General features: G+C 56.6%; 1 protein-coding gene across 4 annotated transcripts; it reads left to right on the forward strand.

Moving 5' to 3' along the window:
* Positions 1 to 27,569, forward strand: ARHGAP27 (Rho GTPase activating protein 27). 4 transcript variants are annotated; one of them, XM_023521525.1, is made up of 19 exons: positions 1 to 320; positions 435 to 623; positions 1,567 to 1,700; positions 3,025 to 3,702; positions 18,694 to 19,095; positions 19,228 to 19,410; positions 19,648 to 19,728; positions 19,800 to 19,883; positions 20,228 to 20,295; positions 20,574 to 20,664; positions 21,135 to 21,239; positions 24,269 to 24,367; positions 25,323 to 25,428; positions 25,556 to 25,678; positions 25,752 to 25,850; positions 26,046 to 26,123; positions 26,224 to 26,358; positions 26,493 to 26,598; positions 26,703 to 27,569. In XM_023521525.1, exons 4-19 carry the CDS (start codon positions 3,043 to 3,045, stop codon positions 26,878 to 26,880), a joined length of 2,598 nt encoding a protein of 865 aa, XP_023377293.1. In that variant the 5' UTR covers positions 1 to 320; positions 435 to 623; positions 1,567 to 1,700; positions 3,025 to 3,042; the 3' UTR covers positions 26,881 to 27,569. The 4 variants fall into 4 exon arrangements, with proteins under 4 accessions (XP_023377293.1, XP_011375407.1, XP_011375406.1 ...); XM_011377105.2 differs by having other exon boundaries at positions 1 to 667; XM_011377104.2 differs by having other exon boundaries at positions 1 to 623.
* The last annotated feature ends 76 nt before the right edge of the window (positions 27,570 to 27,645 follow it).

Consider the following 27,645-nt stretch of genomic DNA (forward strand, 5'->3'; position numbering starts at 1 on the left):
TGTTCTTACAATAATTGTTCTTGGTGGATCTCTTTTAATCTTCTCAACAATCCTATGAAGTAGGTGTTACTGTCCCCATTTACAGGAGAGAAAAACAGACGCAGCGATTCGGCGAGGATCTTGAGTCCAGCCCCAGGAGGTTGCTCTGATGTTACCCTATAGACAGATTGGAGGGTGGCCCTCCTCCGCGACGAAGATCAAGGAGGGGGTGGGGATCAAGCAGTGGGAGGGAAATCTGGCCAGAAATTAGTGCGGAGGCTCCTTGCCCCCTTATCCCACCGTCCTGGTCCTGCTGCCTCCACCTCGGGGGAGACTGCCAGGTGTGGCCCAGGATCCCAAGAGGTGCAGGGGGAGGGGTGGCGTCTCTGCTCCTGGGGCGCTGGCCCGGCCCAGAGGGGACAGGAAGCCAGGACACCGGGGATTGTCTCTCGCAGCCGCAGCCCAGCCCCAGCCCGGGAGGAAGTTCTGCCGGGTGCTCTCCGCTGGTGCCTCCCTCGCTATATTGTTGAACAGGAAACCCGGCAGCGCGGGCGCTGAGCGGTGGAGGAGGGAGCGCCGGACGCCGAGCCCACGCGCGCCTGCCGGCACAAGTGGAGGCGAGGCTAGCGAGTGGACACCCCGAGGTGCCAGAGCCGCGCCGGACCGGGAGGGGGCTGCTGAGCCGAGGGTAGTGGCTGGGGTGCCGCAGGTGGTGGGTCCTCACCCGGGAGCACCCGGCGCCTGCCAGCGTTCGCACCGCGCTGGGACGGGAGCTGCGCGGGCCCGGGGGAGGCCGTGCGGGACGGGTCCCCCCACCCATCGGGAGAACGGGAGAGGCGAAGGGCGGCCCCCGTCTTGGGGCAGGAAGGGCCCCAGCGCCGACCCAGGCGTTGGCGCCGCTGTGGCTCGCGTCGCCGGAGCAGTGGACGCAGGGAACCTCCTGGCGAAGGGTTCGTCCTCGAACTCCAGGGATCCTCCCCGCTCCCCGCTTTCCTCCCCTTCTCTTCGCTCTTCCAGGGTCAGGGAAGGAGACGAGGCCCGGGTATCCTCCCCCCTGGGCCCAAGCTCCTGCGCTCTGGTGTGCGTCTCTGTCGTGGGAACCCTCTCCGAGCTTTTCCAGGCCCGGCTGAGCTGCTCCGGGACAGGGCCTGGGGGAGGGCGGAGGTGGCCCCGGAGCCGGCAGTGCCTGCAATCCGGCTGGAAAGGGCTTGTAGTTGGTGATTCAGAATGCAAGAGGCCTCGCTCAGATTGGGAACGCCCGGGCGAGACAACCAGCGCAGGTCGAGCAATCCCCGGGACGCAGAGGCGGCTTGCGGACAGCAGATCCCTCATAGGGGGCGGGGGCAGGGTAGGGGCAGGACAATACCTTCCCTAGGCTCTGCTTGCGACCTGCTAGCGCCGCTTCAGTCACAGCCCTCCCTGCCACTGCCCCTCCCTCATGCCTTCTCTTGCTCCGGGCCCCGCTTCCAATGTCCTCACCGGCCCAGACTCTTTCAGGCTCCTCCTCGCCCCTCCCAGATACAGCTGCTTTGGTGATTGGGAGCAGCCCTCCTGAGGGTCCCTCTCCCTCTTTGCTTCCCTTGCCAGCTCCTGCCCCGCGAGGTCTCTCTAAGTCTAGCCCTTGGAAGCCCCGCCCAACGAGATGGCAGGGGACTAACCTGCGTCCATCCGCCGGCTCCGCCCATCCAGCCCATGGGCTCCCAGCCGCCCGCCCTACCGTGGTGAGTGAGCCGCGGGGGGTGGAGGGGGTGGGCAGGAGGTGAGGAGATGGGGTGTCCTCGCGGCTTTTGTTGGTTTAGCTCCTGGCAGCTCACCGACCCCACCTCCAGGGCCGCGTGTGCTTAGTGACTCAGTTTACACCTCTTCTCTCATCGAGGAAAGCTTGAGAAAGTAGAGAAGGAGCGCTATGCGGCCTGCGGCGGGACCCTGTTACTTGGCTCCCTCAGCCTCAGCAAGCAACTGAGCTCTCAACTGCTGGTTCCTGGCCACCTTTGTGGGGCAGAAGGTGTGGTCAGTGTGAAGGCTTGAAGGGACCAATCATTTCCGGAGGAAGCCACGGACGCCTCGCTTTGATGGAGGGACGCAGGCAGATGTAGTTAGGCTCTGACCCCCTCCCACACCAGGAGCCAGGCTGAGCCGGCATGGAGTGAGTGGGGTTTGTGATGATCACTCCAGTAGAACTATGAGGACCCTCGGAGACACCGCATGGGTAGTCACTGACACAGGGCGTTCTCTAGGAGCCCCTCTCATGTGGCAGTATAGAGATCGCAGGGCTTGTAGGCAGGCCACAGGGGGTGCGGACGTGGAGGTGGGAGCTGGAGAGCAGGGGCGGTGCGGGCCGGTCTGGGCGGGCGGGGCTCCAAGTTTAGGTCTGCGGCGCAGTCGCTGGGGGAGGAAAAGAAAAACCGAGAGAACCGGTTCCCAGGCGCTCGCAGTCGCGGCCCCTTACGCCCAGGCTCTTAGACTAAGCAGAGAAGGGATACTCCCAGGGTAGAGCGGCGCGGGGGCCCGCTCCCAGAGCTGGCGCCCCAACCCTGACCCTTCAGGCCCGGGGCACAGACGCCTGGAGGGAAGAGACACTGTGGACGCGGATTCCCTGAGGGCTGCAGGTGTTAGGACGGGACGGCGCGGGGAATGGGCTGTTCTTTCCACTTCACAGACCGGGAAACTGAGGCCCAGTCAACTTTTAGGCAAATTGTGGCGTCGACTTTATCGCGGGCAATCGCCCCATCTGAGCCAAAGCGTCCCTAGCTGTAAAATTGGACCAGTATTACCCATAATCTCCACCCCAAGGGATTGAAGTGAGGCTCAAATTTAGTAACCAACGCCACAGAATGAAAGCATTGTCATAATTCCATCACTGTTATAAGAATGCGAACCTAAGTGATTATTTTATCCAAGTCTCCCGTTTTAGAGACAGGAAAACTGAGGCCTAAATTTACACGACGAATACAACTTCGGGACTCGGAATCAAGGTCTTCTCTAGTGCTGTGAGCTTCCCGGCTCCGTGGACCTGACCTCCTTGCTCCTCCTTGCTGTCCACAGGGAGAGGCCGTGGCCGCGATGGCTGCGGACGTCGAGGGGGACGTGTACGTGCTGGTGGAGCACCCCTTCGAGTACACGGGCAAGGACGGACGCCGCGTCGCCATCCAGCCCAACGAGCGCTACCGGCTGCTGCGCCGCAGCACAGAGCATTGGTGGCATGTGCGGCGAGAGCCTGGCGGACGCCCCTTCTACCTGCCGGCACAGTACGTGCGCGAGCTGCCGGCGATCGGCGACCCTGTCACCGTCCCGCCGCTGCCCGCGCCTCACCCCGGCCCTGCAGCCCCGGAACCGCTTGCCTACGACTACCGCTTCGTGAGCGCGACGGTGCCCACAAGCTCCGACGGCACGTCCGCCGAGCCCCGCGGTCGTGCGGGCTCCCTGTGTGGCCCTGCGCTGCGTGGCGCCGCGACCCAGCACAGCAGCCTGGCGCCGGGCCTGCCCACCAGCTTGTACACGCGGCCTGCTGCGCGGGTGAGGCCCACGCAGTCCCTGGACGACCTGGCGCGCGCCTCCGCCGCGCCCCCTGCCGGCCTCCTGGGGAGCGCCGGCCGCTTCAAGGCCTGCAGCGTGGCGGGCTCCTGGGTGTGTCCGCGGCCCCTGGTGCGCAGCGACTCTGAGAACGTGTACGAGGCCATCGAGGACGTGCGCGGCCCGCCGCGGGAGGAGCGCCCCGGGCAGGTACACCGCTGGGAGCGGGTAGCCGGAGGCGGGCGGGGGAGACCCACTCGGCTTGGCATCGGGTTCAATGCGGAGCAGCAATATCCGCGGGTTTTGGATCAGCTCCCTCACACCGAGCCCCACTTTCCTCAACCACGAAATGAGGGGTACAGGCTCACAATTTCTCACCTGCAATTCCGAAGTGCCAAAACTCTCTGGAACCGAAAGATTTTTCGTAATTCAATTGATGGCAATATTTGACTTGAACTGATGTGCGATCGTTGATGGTCTTTTTTTTTTTTTTTTACCCCATTTAGTGTGAATATTCAAATTTTGCTGCATAAATGCAAATGAACTTGATTAGAGCCAAGCTGGGAGCGTTATGTCAACTAATAGCAGGTGTCTGCGCCGTATTGCCTTTCTAAAATCCGAACCACTCTGAAACGCATCTGGCGTGAAATAGGGGATTGTGGGCCTGCAGCTGGTTCTCACCTGCTTCGCCTTTCTTCCTGGAGTTGGGGTGTTCGGACGAGATAATGGTTAAGAAAGTCAGGGTTCTGCTTCCTTTTTGGCTGCTTCCAACATTTCAGTTCCCTCTTTAAAAAAAAAAAAACAAAACTTGTTAGGTTTATTTCAGAAAGAAGTCCAGTTATAGTATTTTCTTTCTCAAACGTTAATTTGAGAAATCGAAAATAGAACATGTTTTAGAAACACTCTTATCCTCAGAATTCTGCCGGCGGCTCTGGGGTCTTGAACTTTAGGAACTTTTCGGAGGGGAGAGGAGGAGAACGCAGACCCCCTGTGACATCTGCCACCAGCGGAATAATGGTGGGCAATTCACTCCCTCTCTCAGGATCTGAGTTTGTCCTTTAACTCAAAGTGGTGAGGAAGGGGGCTGGATGGCCCTTGAAGCTTGTGAGGCGCTGATTTCTTTCTTTGTACTTAATGTAGTTACAATAAACATTGATGCCTACCACGTGCCAGGACAGAGTCCGAGATGTCCAGAGAAAGGAGGCACGGTCCCAGTCAGCCAGCTCCTCAGTCTTCCTTCTGCCGGTCTGCTTATAATGCAGAGCTCGGGATTTGAGGGTACAGAGAGTCGAATTTGACTCCACTGGGTCACTGGCCAGCTGCTGACGAGCCACTTAATTCTCTCAGCCCCAGTGTTCTCGTGTGCAAAGGCAGGAAAATACCTAAGGATTAAGGTTGTTGATAGCTTTCAACAAGGTGAGGTGTGGACGAGCATGGCACGTAGTAGGCTGTCCACCAAGACTAGCCGGAGTTCCACTTGGTATCGGATGTCCTTTCCTCCGGCTCTGCGCGGCCTTCGCGCCGGTTTCTGCAGGGGGCAGCTCGCCCCCTTGTGGCTAGAGCGGAGAACAGCATCCGGCGGGTGGGGATGGGGACCCGGGACTGGGCCTAGGGAGTGTCGGCCGGGAGTCCGGGGGGTGAGGGGCGGGGACCGTGAGATCCTGGTGCCCCGAGCCTCTGCCGGCCAGCCGGACTCTGGGATAGATGCCTGGATGTCTGCGCTCCTTCTCTCGGCGCCCCTCAGTTCTCGGCGGCGCGCTCTGGGCCTCTCAACATTTTCTGTCCTGGTGATGGTGGGAGTGTCTGTTCCTCCAAGGTGAGCTCCTCGAGGTGGAGGACTGGCCTTGCCTTCTGAACCCCCGCCTCCCGCACAGGGCCTGGCCCAGAGCGTGTGCAAGAGTATGTTGAGGGGCAGCAGCGCCCTTTTCCCTGAGTCCCGGCTCTGCAGGTCCGCCCAAGGGACACCACCCCAGAGCCCAGGACCAGAGCGGAAGAAGGAGTAGGAGAAGACCCCAAACCTGGTTACTTCCTGAGAAGAGAAACCACTCCAGCAGCCATGGTGGCTGCAGGGTGGTATCTTTGCTCCGCCCTCCCCCAGCTTCTAGCAGTTGCAGTGGTGTGTTGGGGGAGGGGGACCCAGGTGATGGTGGAGGTGGTGCCTCCTTAAGAAGGAACAGGCATCTGCCAGAGACTTGGGTGTTGGCAGAGAGGCTCTGCCTGGTCCCACTTGTGTCCTTAATGCACTGTGTGACCTCAACAAGTCGCTTAGCATCTCTGGTCCTGTTTCATCCCTGTGTAATAGGTATAATACCACACTCCCTGTACTGTGCTTTCTTCAGGTGTCCGCTGTGGGCCTTCCTGACAGCCCATCCCCAACACACCTCAGGAGTGGGGAGTTGGTTCTCTCCTAGGAAGGAAACCCCACTCTGCTCTTAGTTGTTCAAAGCAGCGTTTAGAGAAGGAATTTCCTGAAAGGTGAGCCTGCCTGTTTTCCTCTCCGAGGAGGCAGGAGAAGCAGGTCCTACCCTTCCCCGCATTCACTAAGCATGAATTGGTTGAATACCTGCCAAGTGCCAGATGAGTCTTCGATTCTACAGGTGACCGAGGCATAGCTTCAGCCCTGGGGAGGTCGCTGTCTGGGACAGGAGGCTGGCAGGAGGGTACAGATGCCTCAGTCCAGGATGGCACAGGCTGTTTGTGATAGAGGTGCATAGGTGGAGGTATAAGATGTGGCACCTTTGAGGCCTTGCAGCCCCACCCCCACCCTGTGCATCTGGGCTCAGGGATGGGGCTCCGGTAAGGAGTGGGTGCTGTCTGGTGGGCAGAACCTCATGGACTGTCACCAGGAATTTGGACTTTACCCTGCAGCTGTTGGAAGGCTCTCAGCAGAGAGGGGAGTGGGGTTGAGAAAAGACCCCTGTGGTGGGGGCTTCAAGAATGGCAGACCTTCGTGGTCTCCCGGACATCTGGTGATGACAGGAGGTTTGGGAAGGAGACTTGGTAGGACCCGGTGGCTGATAGTTGACGGGGGATGGGTGGATGAGAGAGAAATCAAAATGAGCTCCAACCTCTCGGTTGGCACACTGAGGGGACAATGGGGAGCAGAAGGAGGGAGGAACAAGGCCGAACCTCTTTGGCCCTGCTGAGTTCAGGAGGCGGTTGGATAGCCGAGTCTGCCGCCCAGAAGAAGGCCTTTGGCTTGTGATGTCGGAGTCGGTGGACGCGGAAAGAGTGTGGACATGAGAACAGAAGTGCCTGAGACAGCCCTGGGGCCACCATATTCGGGCGACACACAAAAGGAAGAGAGAGGAAACTGAGAGAAAGGAACAGTCAGGGAACAAGAAGAAAACCAGCAGAGCGCTGGCCCAGAGGCCGAGAAGTGTCCAGACCAAAGGGGAAGTTAGATAAAGGCCACCAGACATCTATCGAAGTGGCCAGCAGAAGTCAGTGGCCACCTTAGCAGGAGCTCTAGGGGGTTGCTAAAGGCAGATGGTCAGAGGCATGAAGGGGAGGACTCGGGCTGAGAGTGCAGACATCTCTCAGAAGCTTGACAAGGAAGAGAGAGACACTGTGTCCAGAGGTGGCTGTAGGTCAAGGGTGGAGCCTCCTGAGGCCTAAGTAAATGGGCAGGAGCTGGAAGAGGAGGAGGCTGAGGATGGCGAGGAGGTAATTGATGAGATGGGGTCCCCAGGAGAAAGGAATGAGGGAGGGGCCCAGAGAAGAGGAGGAGGAGGGGCAAGGATGTGAGGATGGAGATGACATATGGCCATTAGGGAGGGTGGGAAACAGCACCCAGTCGGTGGACCGCTGGACGAGGGGAGAGGGCAGGCGGAAGGCAAGACAGTCGGCAGAGGCAGGGACCGCCTAGAAGAGAGGAGCCTCAACACTGTCCAGCATCTCACAGCCTTGTTATTCACCACTCACTCAACCAGCACACAGTGAGCATCCGGTGTATGCTGGTCACCCAGCTGGACACTAGGGACAAAAAGCGTCATAAGATATGACACAGTTCTGTGAGCTCTCACTCAAAGGCTCATTCCGCCAGCAGCTCAGAAGGCAGGCATAGATAACTGCATTTGCCCCAAGTACAAGTAGAAGTTCAGAGAGGTTCAGTGAGTAGCTGTAGATCACACAGCCAGGAGGTGGCAGCATTCATGTCAGTTCCAGGCCTCCTGACCCCAAACACCACCCTTGCTACCAGGCTCAATCTCAGTCTGGTGGGCTTCAGGTTTGGTCACCCTGTTCCCCTCAGCAAGGACGGTATAAGCCAAAGGCAAAGAGGTGTTCACTTTTCTGAGTGGCCTGTATGTGCCCAACCCTGTCGTGGGCATGGGTGGCAGGGAAGGAGGCATGAATTCCAAACCCTCACCTTACCATCTGCAGCTGAGGGTGTAGTAGGAGAATGAGATGCCCCAGAAGAGGGCATAAGCACCTGCTTCTGCAGAGGGAGAGTTGGAGGAGAGGGGGCAGTAAGCTGGAGCACGCTACCTCTCCTCCCCGGTCCCCCTCTAGAAGGTGCTCCAGGAGCCGGTGAATTCTGGCAAGGAAGGGGCCTGAGACTCCTCCCTTGTGGCCGTGGGACCCACCCCTGGGTGAGAGGCCCTCCTGACTTAGGGATTTCAGGGTGCGGTCACCATCCCCGCCCAGGCTGGCCATCTGGACTGAAGCCCGCCCCTTCTGCTGGGGCATTGGCCACAGAGAAGAAAGAGTTACAGCCTGGGCCTCTGCAGCTTCTTATGCAAACAGCCTAGGAGGCACTTCACCTGAGTAGGCGGCCTGGACTGGAAGGAGCCCCAGGGCCCTCTGTTCTCCCTCCTCTTCCAGGAACTGTGAGTGACCCACAGAATGGAGTTGGGACCCTAGGGGCGAGGGGGCGTGCCAGGGCAGTTCTCCCACTCTCTTCCCCCCCTCCTCAGCTCCCCACCAGTCTTTCCCGGCACCCGTGCTAAAACCTACTGTGAAGGTGCCTTGCCCTCCCCTCTGGATCCCAGGCCTGGCGCCCAGTCCCTGGGGCAAACTCCAAGGGCAGCCCAGGCAGCTGTGATTGAGACAGAAGAACTGGCCTTGCACAGACCCACCTGGATTCTCCTTTGGGGCCAGCCAGGTGGCCTTGAAGAGAGCGTGAAGGTGGGGGCGGGGGGGGGCGGGGTGGAGTGGTAAGAACAGAGAGCTGGAGCCAAATAGAGGGTCCAGCAAGTCCCCTTGTCTGTATCCCCTCCTTTCAATAGCTCTCCCCACCCTCCTGGGCTGGCCCAACTGGTTTCTTCACACTTGGCCTGACCTTTCCCTCCCCATGACTCACCTGCAGTCCAGGCTGATCCAGGAGCCGCTGCCCAGCTGCCCGGCCTGTGACGGGATTGTGAAAGAGCAGGTTCCTCCGCAGCCCCCTCCCATCCTCACCTCAAGTTCTCAGCCACCAAGAGCCCTCCCCACCCACCGCTCCCAAGGCAGAATGGTACAACCTGTCACTCTGCAGGCTGGTAGTGGCCCCTTTGTCCCCTGGCGGGTCTCCCCCAAGCCTGGGCCTCATTTCACCTCTCAGTCTCTGGTTCTCTTCAGCCCCTGGGTCCAGGCCAAGCCCACCTGCCTCCCCACTTCCTTCCTGAGCCCCAGCAGCTGGCCTCACTCTAGACCTATTTTCTCCGCCCTTCCTGGAGCTGTGTCCAGCAGTGGGAGGAGCCAGGTGGTCGGTACCAAATGTCGGCCCTGATGGTTGGTCAGTGCCAGGTCCTGGACGTGGAAAAGTCCATCGTCATAACCAGGGTAGCTGATGATCAGAAGGCGGTCAGGGTTCCACATCAGAGCATTGGGGAACAGGGGGAAAATTGATGTTGGTTGGTGTTGAAGGAAATGGGGCTGCCAGGGCTGGGTCCCAGGGGCATCAGCGTTCTTGCTAAAATTCGGGAGGCTGTTTCCAAATTGAGGAAGGATTGTGGTGTCGAAGGGGGATTTCCAGAGCTGCTGACTAGGCGAGGTGACACCTGCAGGGCCCTTCTGCCCAGGCCAGGCTCTGGGCTCTTGTGGATGCCCGTCCACCGTGAGGCATGCAGGCGAGCGGGGCAGGGGTCTCTGTCTAGGCCTCCTCCTCTGTCCTGGGGGCTGGCCCGACTTGGACCTGAGAGAGGAAGCGAGGTGCCAGAGGAGGCTGCCTCCAGACCCTCTCGGCCATCACCCTCCCTCTTTTACAGAACTGGCATATACTCCTCACCTTGTCTGAATTTGTAAATTACTATACCGCTCCCCTAAAAAAAAATTTAACCCCATTGCAAATATTTAGCTAACAGGGGGAAAGTTTCAATCTAACGAGTCAGCATTTTGGTTTCTTTCTATCCGTTCTGCTTTCCTAGGCTTGTGTGTTAGGCAGTTTTACAGATACAGAGTTATAGTGTTGTTCAGTTGTCCCATCACCTCTTACTGACAAGTTCCTCTTTCTGCCATGATTTATGATGGTATCTTTAGCATGTCCTGGGCCCGGCCACGTTGTGGTCTGAAAGCAATGGCTGGTTTGGTTGTTCTGTTTGTTCTCTCTCTCCAGCCACTGGGCTGCCAGGAGTGGACTTTATATGTCTTCGCTTACCGGGGCTAGGGTCGAGATGTTGGAGTACCCACTTGATGAGGGACCCTAGAGCGCAGAATGAGTGGTGGTCTCTGTCGGTGGGCCTGGGCTGGCCCCTGCCGTCTAAGACATCAGCAGGAATTCTGCCCGCCCCTGCGTCCTCTGTGCTCCCAGCCTTAAGGGCAGAGAGCGCCCAGCCCACCTGCTTGCCTCCCTGTCAGCATCTAAGGGCAGAGGGCCTGGTATGAGGGTCTGGTATGAGGGTCACCAGGCGGGCCCTGTCTGCCCCGGGACTTCCCAGGTTCTAGCCTCTGTCCCAGGCACTCTCCCTTGTGCCAGCCAGTCCTGCCCACCTGGCGCCCCCCAGCCCCTGCTTGGCTTGGGCAGCAGAGGGTAGCAGTTGGGAGAAGAGGAGAAGCAGGACATGTTGAAGCTGACATATTCCCAGAATCCCTGGCCCCTGCATCTCAAAGGGAGAGAAACTGCTTTGTCTTTGGTAGGTTAGGGTTAAGGGAGAGCGGGAAGGGCCAGTCTGTCTCCAGATAAGAAATAATGACTACCTCATAAAGGAATAACACAGGATGCAGAACAGTAAAAACGTTGGAGGAGTTTTTTCCTAACTTTTTATTATGAAACTTTTCAAACAAAAGAGCAAAAAGAATATTAAAATAAATATAACTATACCTATTACCTAGATTTAACAATTACTATTTGCCGTGTTTGTTCTTTTTTCCCCAAGAAACGGTAAATTCCAAACTTCATCATATTTCACCCCTAAAAACTTCAGCGTGCATCTCTTAATAAGGTTTTCGCCATAACCACGATACCATTATTACATCTGGTGAAATTAACGTTAATTTCTTAAGCTCGTCGCAGAGACGGGCCATAGTGAAATTTCCCTCACTGTCCTAAAACAAGTCTCTCACCGCCTGTTCCTTTGAACCAGGATCCAGTCAAGGGCGGTGCATTTCATTGGGCTGTCTCTTAAATCTCTCTTGACAAGCCCCTCCCTTTCCTTCTGCCCTGACAGAGACTTGGTAAAGAGACCAGACCAGTTGTTCTGTAGAAGGTCTATTTTAGATTGGAATGTTTGCTTCCTCGTGGCAATGTTCCCGTGTTCCTCTAACCCCTGTGTTACCTGGGGACTGGTAGGTCTGAGAGGCTTAGGCAGGTTGGGTCACCAGGGCTCAACAGCAGATGATCTAAGGGAAGCAGAGATCAGGGACGGCCCCTGGTCTCTGCTGAGCAACAAAAGTGATGCTGACATGGGGAGAAGGAGGGGCGTGAAGATGAACCCTGTAGCATTTCAGTGTACCAAAGACGTCCAGGTGGGCAGGTGGATTTCTGAACCTGGAGATGCGATTGTGAGTTGTTAACCTAATTAAGTCAGTTGAGCTTTCTCGGGACAGTAGAGTGAGAAATAAAGATGAGGAGCATCAAGGAGATAGGCAGAGGAAGCGGAGTATGAGCCCCGAGAACGGGGACGTAGCAGCTGCAGGGAGAGGAAGCCAACGAAGAAGCCATGCCTGAGACAGTCCGGGAGGGAAAGGATTGTAAGGACTAAGTACCAGAGAGGAGTCAGGCCAGACAAGGACCAAATTAGCCATCAAGGAAGTTGTGGGAGACCTGAGCAGTGGGCTGACTGTCGGAGTGAGCGGATGGCGAGACAGTGGGGCACACGCATGCCTTCAAGAAGTTGGCTCTAAAAAGGAGGAAGGGAAAGCCGAGAAAGCACACTTTCTCTTTTCAAGATGGAGAGACCTCGAGTCTGTTGAAATGCCAAGGGGACAAAGCAGTCACGTGGAGAGGGTTGGGGATTTCTGCTGAGGCAGCTTCTCAGCAAGATAGAGGCAATAAGGTTCCCTAGGCCCAGGTTGGGAGGTTGGCTGGGATGCAAGGACCCTGCACCCTCCGCTGGGGGAGAAAAGGAACCGGGTTGCAGATGCAGGTGCGTTTGACGGGGTGGGCAGAAGTGAGCACTGCTGTCACCTTTTCTCACCTCCTGAGGTTGGCTCATAATGGCAGTCGTTGCTGGCCAGCAGCTTCCTTGACAGGCCACTTCTGAGCCCTCCTGACCCAGCAGCAGGAGACCTCCTGGGTGTCTGCCAGCCTTGCTCAGAGCACAAGGCCTGTGAGCCGTGAAGGGGCTCCACCCCGGGGCCCACCCACCCTGGAAGAGCAGGCCAGGAAGGCAGCCTCATGAGGTCACTGAGAGGCTGGGGCAGAGTCCAGAGCGAAAGGCGCTCCATCAAAACCCAAAGCCAGAAAAGCAGAAGTGCAGCCCTGCCATCTTCCCTGTGTCCTGGTGGGTGTGAGAACTCCGGGCCCTGCTCATCTCTTTCATAGAAACCTGCCCTGTGAAGCGGGAGGGAATGACAACCCATCCTATAGATAAAGAAACTGAGGCTCAGAGATTCAACGGGTTGTCCAGAGCAAAGCCAAGGCAGAGTCTGCACGAGAAGCCAGGTCTTTGGACTCCTGCTCCATTTTTTTTTTTCCTTTTAATCGAATGAGGCTTCTGCCCCAAACCCAAGGGAAGAGCCTTTCCCCAAGTCATTGTGTTTAGAATCTCATGCTACATGCATGAGGTGAGATCACACTGAGCCACCTGGCGTTGACACAACATGTACTGCCCAGGCCCCAGCCTTGACCCGTGACTTCAGACTCCCAGAGGGTGGGGCCAGGCATGCCTTTTCCAGTATTCTGAAGCTCGAGGACCCTGCAAGTGACACTCAGCCTGCCACTACACATAAATGGACACATTGCCCAGGGCCGGGATAGATACGGACAGACCTGGACTCTGTCCTAAAGGTGTGCTCAGGAGACAGACAGACGCCAGCACAGTTCTGTGCCTGTGGCTAAGCTCCCAGAGGCAAAGATCACAATTCATTCCCACTCTCCCTCCTCCCGCTCCAGGCAGCACGGAACAGGCTCAGAGTCAGCGAAGAAGGTCCTGTCCCCTCCCTAGACTCCTGAGCCAGGCCCTAGGCCCCAGTGGTGGGTTTGCAGGTATTTTTTTTTTGCCTCTGGCCCCAGAGAGCTGATAGGATTTTCTGGCTGCACCTGCTTAGGTTACCACAACACGGGGAGAGTTTGGGAGAAAAGGGATAAAGACAGAGGACTGGAGAGATGGGTGATGTGCAGCTGGCTTGTTCTGTCCCCTCCCCCACCATGTGCCTCTCAAGACTTGAGGGTGTGGTTGAGGGAGGAGGACCCTACTGGGGAGTCGCCACGTCCTCTTGCTGGGGGAGGGGAAGCCCAGAGAGGAGGCCTGAGGAGTCAACCTCAGTGACCAAGAGCAGGTCAGAACTGTGTGGGTTTTACTTGGTCCCAGTAGTATGGGGCCAGAGCCCAATGAGAGACCCCAGGCACGCAGGACAGGCCGCTTCCAGGAGAAGAACAGCAGGTGGGGTCCTGGCTGCCTTTTCTGTGGTCCCAGCCCCTGAAACTGTCACTCCTGGTCCTGCCACATGGATACTTTGCTCTTCAATTCTTCCTGCAGGGCAGAGCTGAGGTCTTGGGTTCCCATACCTGCCCTCCTCTCTCCCCTTCCCAACCCCAGACCCTCCCTGGTGGCTCATAGTTTCTGGCTGCTTTGCAATTTACAGCTGCTCCCATCTCCTGGGCCTGGCTCCATCAACCTTGTTGACCTGTCACGTGTGTGTGTAGGGGATGGTCCTAGCCCTAAGAATATGGCAGTGTGCTGTGTCATGTGTGTGACAAGTATTCTGGGGGATTAGTCTGCCTCTGGGGTTCTGGCCTTCTGAATCGGGGCACAGGGGACAGTAGGGGAGCTTTTGAGAGTAAGGCATAGACCCCAGACTTTCTCTGGATGTGATCTCTCCAAGTGTCCCACACCCCAAATCTATATCATGCCTAGTTTACTTGGGTGTCCCTGTCCTGAGCCCATAGTGGGTACAGGAAAAGAGAGGCTTGGGGGGACATGGACGGGGAGAAAGGGGAGCCAGGTCTGGGGGCAGGAAGATTACTGAAGTAAAAGAACGAGGGATGAGGGGTCTGGGATCCACGGTGAGATGGTGAGGGTCAGAGCCTGAGCTGGGAGCTGGATAGCTTCTGGGGGACAGGCTTCAAGCTGGCGGGGGATGGGCAGTTTCTGCCTCTGGACTAGGGAGAAAGCACCCCTGAGGGGATTAGTGAAGACAAGATAGTTTCCAAGGGGTTAGGGGAGGAGCCACAGCTTCTCACCTGCTGTGCCTGGCAGGGTCTGAATACCTACCTGCATGAGAGGGTTAAGGGAGGAGAGGCCAGGAGGAAGCTCTTAGGATAGGGTGGGGGAGCTAGTTCCTGGCCACCTTCTCTGGGTCCTTGGAGAATGGGGGAGGGGCACAGGCATACTTATTTATGTATGCAGACATGCAGTGAGGGTGTGTGCATCCCTCTTGGTGACCAAGGCTGAAGGAAGCAGACCCAAGTGGTCAGGTGGGTAGATGGCGGTGTGGTCAGGATCCCGCTTGTCTTCCACGTGGCTGGAGGAATCCAGACACCAGTTCTTTCTGATACCACATCTGCCCAGGCCCCTTCCTCTTTGAGACACCCCTCCCCCCTCCACAAGCTTCCTCTTTCCCATCATACCATCCCTGGGCCTTGAGGGAGTTGACAGCCACTCATTGTCCTGTCTACAACAGCTCAGGCTCCAGCACCCAGCTACCCCCTTGCTTGTCCCAGTCTGTGCAGCCTACCCCTTCCCCACCCATGGCTCCAATGCCGTCCTCTGTGGGGCCTGCTTGGTGGCTGTGTCTGGGCTTGGGATTCAGAACTTTTGGTAATCAGAGCACTGAGTGGGGCAGCCAGTGGTGTCCCTGGACACATAAAAATGCCCCAGATCTGAGGCACACACCACCCCCCTCACCCTGTCTCAGGCAGCACTTCCGCAGCCCTGACAGGAAATGGGCTGGAGGCTTAGTCTCCCGCCATCTCAAGGCAACTTCTTGTTTCCCTGCTGCCCTGTGCCAGCCCCGGGGTTGTGCCCCTTGGCTCCACCCACAAAGCCTTCCCAGGGCTCTGTCCCAGCAGCTCAGAGGGGACAGGATGGTAGACATGATTGCCAAGCTGACCAGGAGGCAGAGTCGGCCGCCGCGGGGACAGGTAGGGGACCTTTGCATTGAGGGCTCTGAAGGGGACAGCAGAGGAGCCTACGAGGTCAAAGGGGCTGCCAGGGGCCTCCATTTCCTGGCCCTCTCAGGAGCTGGGAAGCTGGGGTCGGGAGTAGGGAGTCTCATGGAGCGTCGGAATCCTCCTGTCTTTCCTTTTCCCTTCCCCGAGGCCTTGCTTTTCTGAGGGGGTGCTGTAAAGAGTTGCTGAGAGGTGATGAGCAGCTTGGGGGAAGAGAGGCTGGCCTGCCACCTGCTTGTGGGAGAGAACTGAAGACAAGAGAAGCACTAGGGGCTGGGAAGCTGTGTGTGGTGAGAACTGGGCCCCTCTTGGCTTTATCCTTTGTCCTGAGGTGGAAGGATACTTCCTTCCTCTTTCCCACTCATTGTCTCCTGTGTCTCTGTCATGACGGGGTCTGGGCCCCTTGGTGTCCTACTCAGGCTCCCGTCGGTGGGCTATGTCTGGGTCTTGTCTGAGCCCTCCAGGAGTTGGGGTGGGAATGGCAGGCCTGCTTTAACCTGGTGAGCTCCCCCTTGAAGCCCAGAGAGCATGGAGGGACTGGCCCCATCTGGCCTGATCCTGGCTGAGGCTCTGCCAGAAGAAGAGAGTGCCTCTGTCTTAGCACTGTGGGGCTCTATAGAGAATTCTAGAGTTTGAAGGGGCCTCAGGGCAGCCCCAACTCCCTCACAGGACTGCCACATCCCTCACAGGGGGTGGGACTCTGCCTCCCTTCCTCCAGTGAAGGCCCCTCACTACCTTCTGGGACAGCCCCAATCCTGAGAATGTGCATCCTTCAAAGGGGCACTGCCCTCCCCGCATTTGGCCTCTGCCTCTGATCTACAGTCTGGAGCCCCAGAGTGTGATTCTACATCTTTTCTTCCTTGTGACAGCCCTGTCATGCTGGGAGTCTAAATTTCTACCTCCTAGATCTCTTCTGTACCTACTGGGGGTGATCCCCGTCAGCCTGACCAGCCTGGGACTCCCCATGGACTCAGACCAAGGCCAACAGCCTGGCCAAGTGGAAATCCCTGCTCCAAAGAATCTGGCTCCTTCCTGGCTGGTCCACCATCCATGTGCCCTTCCCACCTGCTGTCCCAGGGATGGGCAAGACCACTGCCTCGCTGAGTCCGGCTGGGGTACGTAGGAGGTGTGTCTGGTCATCCACCTTCCTAGACTACCTCTATCATGTCCTCCCCAGAAGTCCCTTGTTCCTGTGCTTGAATTCTCATTCTCAGGAAGTTCTTGCTCAAAGCTAACCCCAGTCTTTCCTGTAATGTCAGATGTGTTTTTTTTTTTGCTTGTTGCTAAAGTCTGGCATGGAACTGACTGGTGTACTCAAGCAGTAAGTGCTTGTGGTGGATCTGCTGTGTGCTTTAGGGCATTGGACCACTTGCTGGGGTGGGGGTGGGGTGACTCGGGTTAATTACATCATCTTAGGTCTTGTTCTCAAGTAACTCCTGACTTTTGGGGGGCAAAGAAGGTAGACAGATTGATGGACAATGAACTGATCACTAAGGCAGAATGCCATCCAACCCCACCAGAGTAGAGTGCCAGCAGGTTAGACTTCTCTCTGCAGGGAGAAAGCCTCACCCAAGGGAGGCTTCTGAGCTGGGCGCTAACGGAGGAGCAGGATTTGGGTAGGCAGGAATGAGAGCAGGGAGTTCCAGGCTGAAGGCACAACTGGATCAAAGGCACAGAGGTAGGAAGATGCCTTCGTGTTTGGGGGAGGGTCCACAGACTGGTGTGGTCAGAATACAGTATGCCACAGGAGGGCCGTAGTGGGTGGAGAGAATGGAGAAGTGGGGTGGAAGGTCCATCTCAGCCACACAGGAGCTGGTGGGGTGAGAGACAGGAGTGATAAACTGAAGGACTGGTGTGTCCAGCTCTTCCTTCCCCCTACTCGCCTGGGACCTGCCACCCTGTGTAAAACTGCCACACCCCCTTCTCCAACAGCGTTTTTGTTTTCTTGTTAGCAGCAGTCATCATTGACATGCTGTGCATGTCACCCTTCACCCTGCTTCGCCCCCTCCAGCCTCCCCCGCCATCTGCACACATGTTCAGGCTGCCAGAGCAGGGACCCATGTCCATCTCTTCACTGCTACACTCCCAGTGCCTAGAACAGTACCTGGTGCTGAGCAGGCGAATCTTTGTTGGACAAATGAATATTTTTCTAGGTACCTGCCCAGGGAGAGGCCTCCTTGAGCAGTAATGCTTCCTCTCTTGAGGAATTTACAGCTTAGTGAAGGTGTTACAGCAACAGCAACTTCTGCGATTAAAAAAAAAAAAAAGTTCATTGTACAAAATGTCTCACTTCAGAAAAAAAATGTTTAAAGGAAAAAACTAAACTAATCCAATCCCCATAATTACACCACTGAGATGACCTCTATTAGCATTTTGGAGGGTTTCTAAAAAACAATTGGAATTATGCTAAGTTTACCATCTTGAAATTTGCTTTTCTCCCATAGCATTATGTCGTCTTAGAAAACACAATCTCCTTGTACTATTCTGCTGCCTGGTAGTGCGGTTAATTATCCTGCTAGAGGGCTAAAGGTGATAGGCTGTGGTGGACACACAGGAGAAATCTCGGGAAAGATCTTGAACCTGACACCTGAGCTGAGTCCTAAAGAAGGACTAGGAGTCAGCCAGGTGGGAATGGGGGGGGGGCGGGGGATGGGTCTGGGAAGGCTGCGAAGGAGCTGAGGCCTGTAGGAGATATAGCAGAGAGGCTGGAGGCCTCCAGCAAACTCACAGAGCTACTGGAGTTTAAAGTTCAAGGCAAGGGGTAAGGAGTGGCAGAAAATAAGGTGGAAGACTGGCCGGTGATGGGCTGCCTCTGATGCCCTGTTAGAGGCTTAGACTTTGCCCTGCAGGCAGCAGGGAGCCCTGAGGGTGTGAAGCATGATTAGGCTTATACTTGTTTAGACCAAACCCTCCAGCCCACCTCACTTTCCTCTGGAGGAGGAAAAGGGACTCTCCTTTCTTTACCTCTCCTTCCTCCCTCCCATCTGGCTCTCCTTTGTCTTTCCTTTGTCTGGAGCTGATTCTGAGGCCTGCAAACCCCATATCCAGGAAGTTCCAGCCCCAAATCCAAAGGCAGGACTGATTCCAGTCCGGGAGCTTTCCGCGGCCAGGAAGGAAGGAGGGGTGGGGGCTCTAGGTGGGGGCTGTAGAATGCGGCAGGGTCCTGCTCCCATGTGACATAAATGGGGGCGGAGAAAGGATGGGTTCCAAGCAGCTTCTCTGTTCTTCCCCAACCTTTGACTGCCCCGTGAGTACACAGCTGGGAGAACTCTGTGTATCCATATTTTATTACTAATAAATAATTCGTGTAATTGTCCTACGCATCTGGGGTATTTTATACTTTACAAATCACTTTCAAGAACTTTTCCTCATTCTCCTTTCGCTACGATTTCTGGGTAGACATTTGGCAGCCGGCGGAACTGAGGCAGGGAGTGACTCGCTGAAGTTTGCCCAGGTGGCAAGAGGCCCGGTCGGGACCCCGGAGCTGACCAGTCTCCTTCCTCTTCTCGCAGGTGGACGACCCCCCGGAGCCCGTGTACGCAAATATAGAGAGGCAGTCCCGGGCCACTTCACCGGGCGCCGCCTCAGTCCCCCACCCTGACTCGGTGTGGGAGACGCACACGGACGCGGGCACCGGGCGGCCCTACTACTACAACCCAGACACGGGCGTGACGACCTGGGAGTCACCCTTTGAGGCTGCCGAGGGTGCTGCCAGCCCGGCCACCTCCCCGACCTCGGTGGGCAGCTGCGAGAGCCCCAAGAACGAGTGGGACCAGTACTGGGATGAGGAGAGTCGCAGGGTGTTCTTCTACAACCCGTTGACGGGCGACAAGATCTGGGAGGACGAGTCCGAGGACGAGGACGAGCTGGAGATGCAGCCGGGCCTGAGCCCCGGCAGCCCCAGGGACCAAAGGGTGAGGGGCGGTCTGGGAGGGCGGGGCTGGCTTTGAGAGCCTCTCCAGGTCTACTCCCTCCATCCCGCGGACTGCGGGCCAGGGTCAGTATTGGCTCTGAGAACCCCTAACTCTGTCTTCTGCTCCCTGCAGCCCCCTACCCCCGAGACGGACTATCCCGACTCGCTAACCAGTTACCCTGAGGAGGACTATTCCCCTGCCGGCTCCTACAGTGAGCCGGGGCCCGCCTCTCCCTTGGCCACGCCCCCTGGTTGGTCTTGCCATGTGGACCCGGACGGGCAGACGCTCTACACCAACCACTTTACCCAAGAGCAGGTAGGGGCAGCCAGTAGAGGGGCCCAGACAGCCTTGGGGACACGTCCCCAACCCTTCCTTTCTCACTAGTAGCGCCCCTTAATACTAAACTGCAGCTCTTGCGCGGGCTGTGTGCCAGCCCAGGACACTGACACCTGCACTTGACTCTCCAAACTCCTTGGGGCTATACTGGTTAGAGGAACGTTTTCCTCCCCTCTCGTGAGGCGAGCTGGGACCTGACCTTCCCTTTCCCCACAGTGGGTAAAGCTGGAGGACCAACATGGGAAGCCCTACTTCTACAACCCAGATGACACCTCTGTTAGGTGGGAGCTGCCCCAGGTAACCAAATGGGGAAGGGAGAGTCCTGGGGGTAAGGAGGGGATTATATGTGACAGTGTCTTTCTCACCAGGTCCCAGTTCCTGCCCCTCGAAGCATCCGCAAATCCAGCCAGGACAGTGAGACTCCAGCCCAGGCCAGCCCCCCTGAGGAGAAAGTAAGGGAAAGGGGCACACAGGCCCTGGCAGGACCCCACAGAAGAAATAGGGGGCGTTCTGGAGGTCCTGGGGGCTGGCACTGGGTCAGGCATGTCTCCCGCGTGGGCCCCAGCACTAGCCGGGGCTGAATGAACCTGCACCTCGGGCATCCCAGGCTCAGAGCTGGGTGGGGTGGAGAGCTGAGAGGAACCCTCAGCTCCAGGCACCCCGGCAGCAGCAGCTGCAAAGAGAGTTCAGAAGAAACTCAGGCTCAGCCTACGCGGAGTTGCTGGTTGAAGGGAAGACCCGCATCTGTCCACCGTGATTCACCTCCTTAACTGTCTCCTCTTTCTCTTTCTCTAAGATCAAGACCCTGGACAAAGCTGGCGTGCTCCATCGCACCAAGACAGTGGACAAGGGAAAGCGGCTCCGGTGAGAGTCTGTCTGTACCCAGAGCAGGGCAGGGTGGGCCCTGATGACGATGTTAACTGAACACTCCCTATGCCAGGCTCCTGTTAATCCAGGAGGATTAACAGGAGGACGCTGAGGACCCTGAGGTTACCAGAGAGATGATGGGAGTCCACCCCTCACCGTTGGGTGCCCCAAGCTGTATTAAACTCTGTGCTCTGCTCCTGGCGGGTGGGAGTAGGGGCCTCAGCTCAGGGCCTAATCCAAGCCCTGCCACCCCGCACTTCTCCACTCCCACCCAGGAAGAAGCACTGGAGTGCCTCCTGGACAGTGCTGGAGGGCGGCGTCCTGACATTCTTCAAGGACTCCAAAACCTCAGCTGCAGGCAGCCTGGTGAGGCCCAGGCCCCCGGGGCAGGGATCACCCCATCTGCTCATGACTCCTGCAGTCTTTATCTGACCTAGCTTGTCAAAGGCCAGGTCCGAGAAGGTGAAACATGAATGTCAAGGGAGCTGGGCCTTTGACAGGGGGTGACAACATCACATTCACCCCAGGACAAGCACTTACAGCCACCCTGGGCGGGCAGCTGGGGACTGGGCGCCCTGCTGGAAGGGATGGGGGCTGCACACTTTTCTCCTTTCCTCTCCTGGGTGGACAGGCAGCAAAGGACCAGCCAACGCGCAGGCTCTGTGGTTAAGAAGTACCAAAATCTCTGGGTTCCAGGAACCCTTGGGCCCCCTTCCTCTAGAGCCGTGACCCCATCCTATCACTAGAGCCAAGGGAGCCTGGTGGATTGGAGCCAGGGCGCTATGGCAGGCCTGTCTGAGCTGAGGGCTCCCTCACCCTTCCTCCGTCTCTCACAGAGGCAGCCTTCCAAGCTCTCTACTCCCGAGTACACGGTGGAGCTGAAGGGGGCCTCTCTCGCCTGGGCCCCCAAAGACAAATCCAGCAAGAAGAATGTGCTAGAGGTGAGTTGTGGAGGTGGGGAGAAGAAGAGGGGCCTTACTGGTAGGTTGGGACCCAAACTAGGCAAGCCCCAAGAAGGGAGACCTGGGGGAGAATCGGGGCTAGAATTCTCAGGGCCCAAAGCCAAGGTCGCCTCCATCTCAGAAATCCATCCACAGTATTTCTGGCACGATAGGTTCTGCAGTTTCCTCTCCAGGAGCTGAGTTCACCAGTCCTTGGACCTGGAGGGTGGTGAGGAGTAGGGGTTCTCTGGGGGATGACACTCTGTCATGCCCAGAAGGGCAGCTCTCAGCCCAGCTGCTCTGGCCTGAGACAGGAGACTCCCCGCCCCCTGGCTACTTTGACAGGCTGGGAAACCTGCTCTGCCTAGTCAGAGCTCAGCTTCCTACTGGACTGAGTCTCCAGTAAATAAACCAGGGCAGTGGACACATTTCTCAGTTCCCCAGCAGAAAAAGAGAGGCCAGGTGGGGCAAAGGCGAGGACCCTCACAGTGCCACGCCCTTCACTGTCTTCACGTTGTCTTGTTTTTAAACTACTTTTACCCTCATCTCAGTCTCCAAAAGTTTTGAGGTAGCTCACAACACATACGATCAGTTGGTAAAATCCACTGAAGAGCCAGGCAAAACAAGTCAGAGAAGGGGATCAAAGTGGAGAGGGATTAGGGGATAGATGAAGCACAGGTGCGTAAGTTGTTGGGTCTTAAAAAAATTCCTGGTAGCCAAAGTGAAGAGAAGGGCGATCAGTTACATGGCTCTTAATATTGGGGTGGGGGTGGGGAACATTCTCAGACCTTGAGGGAAATCAAAGCTTTTTCCTAACCTTTAGCCCCTGAAGAAATTTTCGATGGGCAGCTTCATGCTAGTTTAGTAAGGGACTCTTGGGTCTGCTTCAGATGATGAAAGCCAAAAGCATGACCTCATATCTCATGCCGAAAAAGTAATTCTGCAAAGAGCTTGAGGGTATAGTTTTCTGATGACTCACCAAGCTTCATTTATTTCTAGACGGAGGGTATCCACAGAGCAGAGTTGCAGAACTGGTTTCATCTCATAAGCTACTCTAATCTGTAGGTCTGAAGTCTTCTCCAGGCTTAGCAGAGTAGAATGCTGTGATCAACTAGCAATGTCTGCCATGGGTGTCAAATCGAGGAGGGACATCCATTTTGCTAGGTGTGTTTCTTCCCTGAGCTAGAAGGACCTCTTTCAACCAATGCTCTAGAAAGCGTCACCTCTATGACTGGGCTTTTGATGAAACTGAATTCAGAATTAACACTTCTGAGTTGTCTTTTCTGGCAAGGACTGGAAGGCAGATGGTACCCCCTGGAAGCTCCTCAAGCTGATGGGAAGGCTGGCAGTCCTGAATGAAAGTTGAGGAGCCGCCTCCTGGCTGGCAGGTTCCAGCCTTCCCTCTACTCAGGAGTGGCCTACAGGCAACTCTAAGATTTTTCTCCAGAGACAACCACCAATTCTATACCATGGCCAGGTTAGCTGGGCCTGGCAAGATTTTACAGCTGCTGTTCCTAGTCACCCCAGAGCCACAGAAAACTTCAGTAATAGTCCTCCGAAAACAGTTGGTTTGGGACAGCAGAGCTCACCTGTCCATTCAACAGGATAAACGTTTTGTGAAATATATTGCTATGTAACTATATGGCTTTGCCTTCTGCACGAAACTTTCAAAATATGAATCAATTATGTTTTGAGAGAGCTTCCAAAAATAATAATTGTTTTAGAAGCATCGTTAGGCTATTCTCTGGGATAATAGAGGTGGAACTCTGTCAGCTTAGAGTGGGGCTGTGCTAGCTGCCTGCTGAAGGTTTACTATTCTTTGTCGGGATGGGGGGGTGGGGTGGAACATGCATTATCTTCTTTTTTAAATTTTTAAAAGCAGTTTAAATAGCATTCAAGTCTAAGTTTAAAAGGTGGGCAGTCAAAGATTCTATGATTCTAGAAGTTGTATCCTGTTGTCCGCCGACTCTGGCTCTCACTGGACCCAGGGGGCAGGGTTGTTGTGAGCTGGCACAACCAGACGTTCACATTAACCTTGAACTCTTGGTCCTCACTCAGAGCCAGAGGCTGATGAGAGATCTGTCCAAGTTGCCGACCACCTCACTCTGTTCTTCGGAGATTTGTTAGGGAATAAGGACACTCGACAGCAGTCAGTTTGCAGATGAGCCTGGGCTGTTGATATCTGCTGGCTTCTCAAAAGTATAAAATAGTGGCTTTGGAAACCCAAACTCTGGGGCTCCTTAAGGAAGAATATGGCCTGTGGTCAGGATGAAGCATCCAGCAGACTTGTAGGGCAGTACTTCCTCCAGCTCACAGACCTCTCCAAACCATGTACATGTTTCCTTGGAGTGAATAAGAGTAAGTGGGTTGGTACTCCCAACCTGCTAGTCAGAAAGAGCTTTGAGCAGTCAGAAAGCTTTCCCCTTGGGTTTTGTTCAATTTGCGTTTCTTGATAAAGTGGGCTCTAAGAGGATGCATTGCCCAGGCCGGAGGGTGGGAGAGGGGTAGGACTTGTGGCTGCAAAAGGGAGACAACACTCCTAGGTCCCCAGTGTGTATATGGGGTGGAGGGAATGCTTGATTTCTCTGGGATCAGCCATGATCTGCCGTCAGGGCCTTTCTTCCTAATATTTTCTTCATTGTTAATTCTAGTGACAAGGGGCCTCCACAGGGAGTTTCTTTCATTGCCTTTTTTGCTGGCCAGTGCTCTGGGCAAGGCCTGCCATGTTCTGTGGTTCACGAGGAGGTGGGATGGGCATGGAAAAGTGTACCACACAATTGAGCCATGCAGATCTGGTTCACTCAGATCTTTCCTCCATCATGCACTAGTTTTGTATCAACAAGGCCATTGTGTAAAGTCACTGAGCCTCAGTTTGCTTATCTGTAACAGAGATGTTGTCACCTACTGCTTTTAATGACATAGAACATCTTGACCTGGGGTGAGACCCTTGTTCCATTAGGCTCTGAGTTCCTGGGGACAGGGATAGACCCAAGGAACCAGAGATGACTGAGTGATTTGTGTCCCTCCAGCTGCGGAGCCGAGATGGCTCAGAGTACCTGATCCAGCACGATTCGGAGGCCATCATCAGCACCTGGCACAAAGCCATTGCCCAGGGCATCCAGGAGCTGGTAGGCAGAGCCTGGGGCCTCCAGGGCTGGTGGGGGAGGGGATGGCTGGCCATTATGCAGGGCAGCTGTGCCTACTGTGGGTGGAGCCCTCTACTTAGGCACTGGGAGCTCCATGGCACCAGTGGGTAGTGCCCCTCCCTACGGATGCAGTCCCCCGTCATGGCTGGATGGCAAAAGAGCTGTTGAAGAAACAGCCTTTCTTAAGTATGTGAATCCAGCCTCTGAGGATGGCCCTGCAGGACTCTCCAGGTAGGGGTGGAGGCACGTCCTACATGGATGTCCCATTTCAAGGGAGGCAGGAGGAAAAGAAAATATCTAAGAAACAGCCTGAGCTGGAACGACAGGCTGAAACTAGAAGATAAAACTTAAAAGGGTTGAATTGAAGAGTCTATCATTCAAAATATCAAGTGCATAAGTAGAGGTAGGACAGGCCCCATCTGACAGCTATTTACCTGGAAACACCCTTGGGCTTTTTGACCCTTCATTCCCTAGGAGCCAACATTGGGTGTAGTGTTTGGCTATACTACTAGAGGTAGGAATCCAGATTCAGGGAGGTGATGCTGGTGTAGTTGTTGGTAGTGCTCAGGTCGCAGCTGGAACTGCAAGCTCAAAACTGGGAGCCGCATAGGGAGGAATCTGACCTAGTGGAGTGTGTACAGAGTTGCTGAGTAAAAATATAGGAAAAAGGGGCCAGGAACTGGGAGGTGGGTAGGGCAGAACAAGATGACTGTCTCCAGCACCTGAGGGGCTCCATGCAGCTAAGGGAGGTGAATGTTCTGAGGGTCCCTGATGGAGGCGAGAGGAGTTAACCTGGTTAAGGGAAGAGTGAAATCTGCGGGGATGGGGTTGAGGGTATCGCCAGGCCCGCTGGGAGGGCACTTTGGGTCCTTCACCCTAACCCCAGAAGGATCCTCAGCTGGCCCCAGGCTGCCTCTCTCAGGCTGTGCGATTCTAGTCCGCAGACCTTCCCCCGGAGGAGGAAAGCGAGAGCAGCAGTGTGGACTTTGGGTCCAGTGAGCGCCTGGGAAGCTGGCGGGAGGATGAGGCGCGGCCCGGAGCAGGTGTGCGTGGGGACAGGGGTGGGGTAGGGGATGGAGGGCATCTTTTGGGGGGTGGTAACGATCAGGCTGGGGCCTACCGGGCCACCCCGGTGCCACCGACCGACTCGCCCTGCATTCCCTGCGGTAGCTGCGCCCACCCTGAACCCTGGGAGCCAGGAGAGAGACTTGAGCAAGGTCCGGCACAAGCTCCGCAAGTTCCTGCTGAGGCGGCCCACGCTGCAGTCGCTGCGGGAGAAGGGCTACATCAAAGGTACTGGAGGGACCGGGCGAGCGGGGCGCCTGTGGGCTCTGGGGCACGCGGCGCTGATGGGCCTCTCCCCTAGACCAGGTGTTCGGCTGCGCACTGGCCGAGCTGTGTGAGCGCGAGAGGAGCCCGGTGCCGCGCTTCGTGCAGCAGTGCATCCGCGCCGTGGAGGCCCGCGGTACGTATGCGGCGGGCTGGGTGGGCCTCCGAGCGCCTGACGGCCTCCTTCCAGGACCCCATGATGGGGACACCCCGGGTGGGCGCAGGGGTGCGGGGGGTGGAGGGAAAGACCGGGAGCTCCTAAGTAGGGATCATAGAGGGGGGCTTTAGCCCCATCCCATTAAACCCAGAGTCAGCGCCTCTCTCTCTCCAGGGCTAGACATCGACGGGCTGTACCGCATCAGCGGAAACCTGGCCACCATCCAGAAGCTGCGTTACAAGGTGGACCACGGTGAGGCCTGTCCCCAGTCCCTGCCCCAGGGCCTGACGGCACGAAGGGGTGCTGACCTTTTTTTCCTCTCGTTCCCTCCCCCCACCCCCGCTTGCCTCAGATGAGCGTCTTGACCTGGACGACGGGCGCTGGGAAGACGTCCACGTTATCACTGGTGCGCTGAAGCTCTTCTTTCGAGAGCTGCCGGAGCCCCTCTTCCCCTTCTCGCACTTCCGCCAGTTCATCGCAGCCATCAGTAAGTGCCCGGGAGACGGGGCAGATGGGGTAGGGGTGCAGCTGGTCTGTCTCGGGCATCGCCTTGGCCAGGACCCCCTCGGTTCCCTCCGCCTAGCCGACCCTCTCTCTCCCTCTGACCCTTCCCGTCCCCAGAGCTGCAGGACCACGCCCAGCGCAGCCGCTGTGTGCGGGACCTGGTGCGTTCGCTGCCCGCCCCCAACCACGACACCCTGCGGCTGCTCTTCCAGCACCTGTGCCGGTGAGCGGGCAAGCTGCGGGAATGGGGAGGTGGACCCTGGCGGGATCCCCCCAGCCTCCTCCAGCTCTGTGCCCTGATTCCATCCCACCCCAACCCCGCTGCAGGGTGGTCGAGCGCGGCGAACAGAACCGCATGTCCGTGCAGAGCGTGGCCATAGTGTTCGGGCCCACGCTGCTGCGGCCGGAGACAGAGGAAACCAGCATGTCCATGACCATGGTGTTCCAGAACCAGGTGGTGGAGCTCATCCTGCAGCAGTGCTCAGACATCTTCCTGCCGCACTGACCCCCACTGCTGGCGCTGGGGACACTGGACTGGGGGAACGATGGTGGTCCTAGGACGCCATAGAAGCTGGAGGCCACACGACTAGACTCTATTTCTGAGACTCTCGGCCTCCCACCTGTCTCCAGGCCGCTGCGAACTCTGCACCCCTCGGTTCTGAGGGTATAGTGACCCCTGGTGGGCAATTCGCAAAATGTGATTTTTTTTTTTTCCCCTCATCTGTCCTGTTTTGAAGTTAATCGGGTTCTGTTCTTTATTACAGCACCACCTACTGTGCCTGTGCGAGAGTGTGGGGGTGGGTGAGGTTGTTTTCTGGGACGGCCCATGCCCCATGCTGGGAAGAGGAATTTGGGTGAGGGGCTTCCTGGCTTCCTCAGGCCTGCACCTGGTTGAGGCCTTCACCGAGACCCTCTGGGGCCCCTGGCACTGTGCGGTTCATGAAGCAGCCACCGACAACTTCCCTGCTGCGGAAATAGGACTGACCCTTGGCCTCCAGCATGGGGAGCGGAACGTGCCTTCCCCTCAGGCCTCAGGGCTGAAACTCCGGCCCCGCCCTCTCACTGGCTGGCTATGGACCATTTTCATCTGCTTTCTCATTTGGCCTTCCGGGCCTCTGCCCCACCTGACCCATTTGTGTTCTGTGCAAGGGTTCTTCCTATTCACTAAATGTGTGCCCTGCACCTACCACCTGACATGTACCATTTCTATGCACAATACTATTTTACAGATGAGAAAACTAGGGCTTGAAGAGGCAAAGTGACATGTGCA

The sequence above is a fragment of the Pteropus vampyrus genome, unplaced genomic scaffold, assembly GCF_000151845.1.
Source record: "Pteropus vampyrus isolate Shadow unplaced genomic scaffold, Pvam_2.0 Scaffold306, whole genome shotgun sequence".
NCBI lineage: Eukaryota > Metazoa > Chordata > Mammalia > Chiroptera > Pteropodidae > Pteropus > Pteropus vampyrus.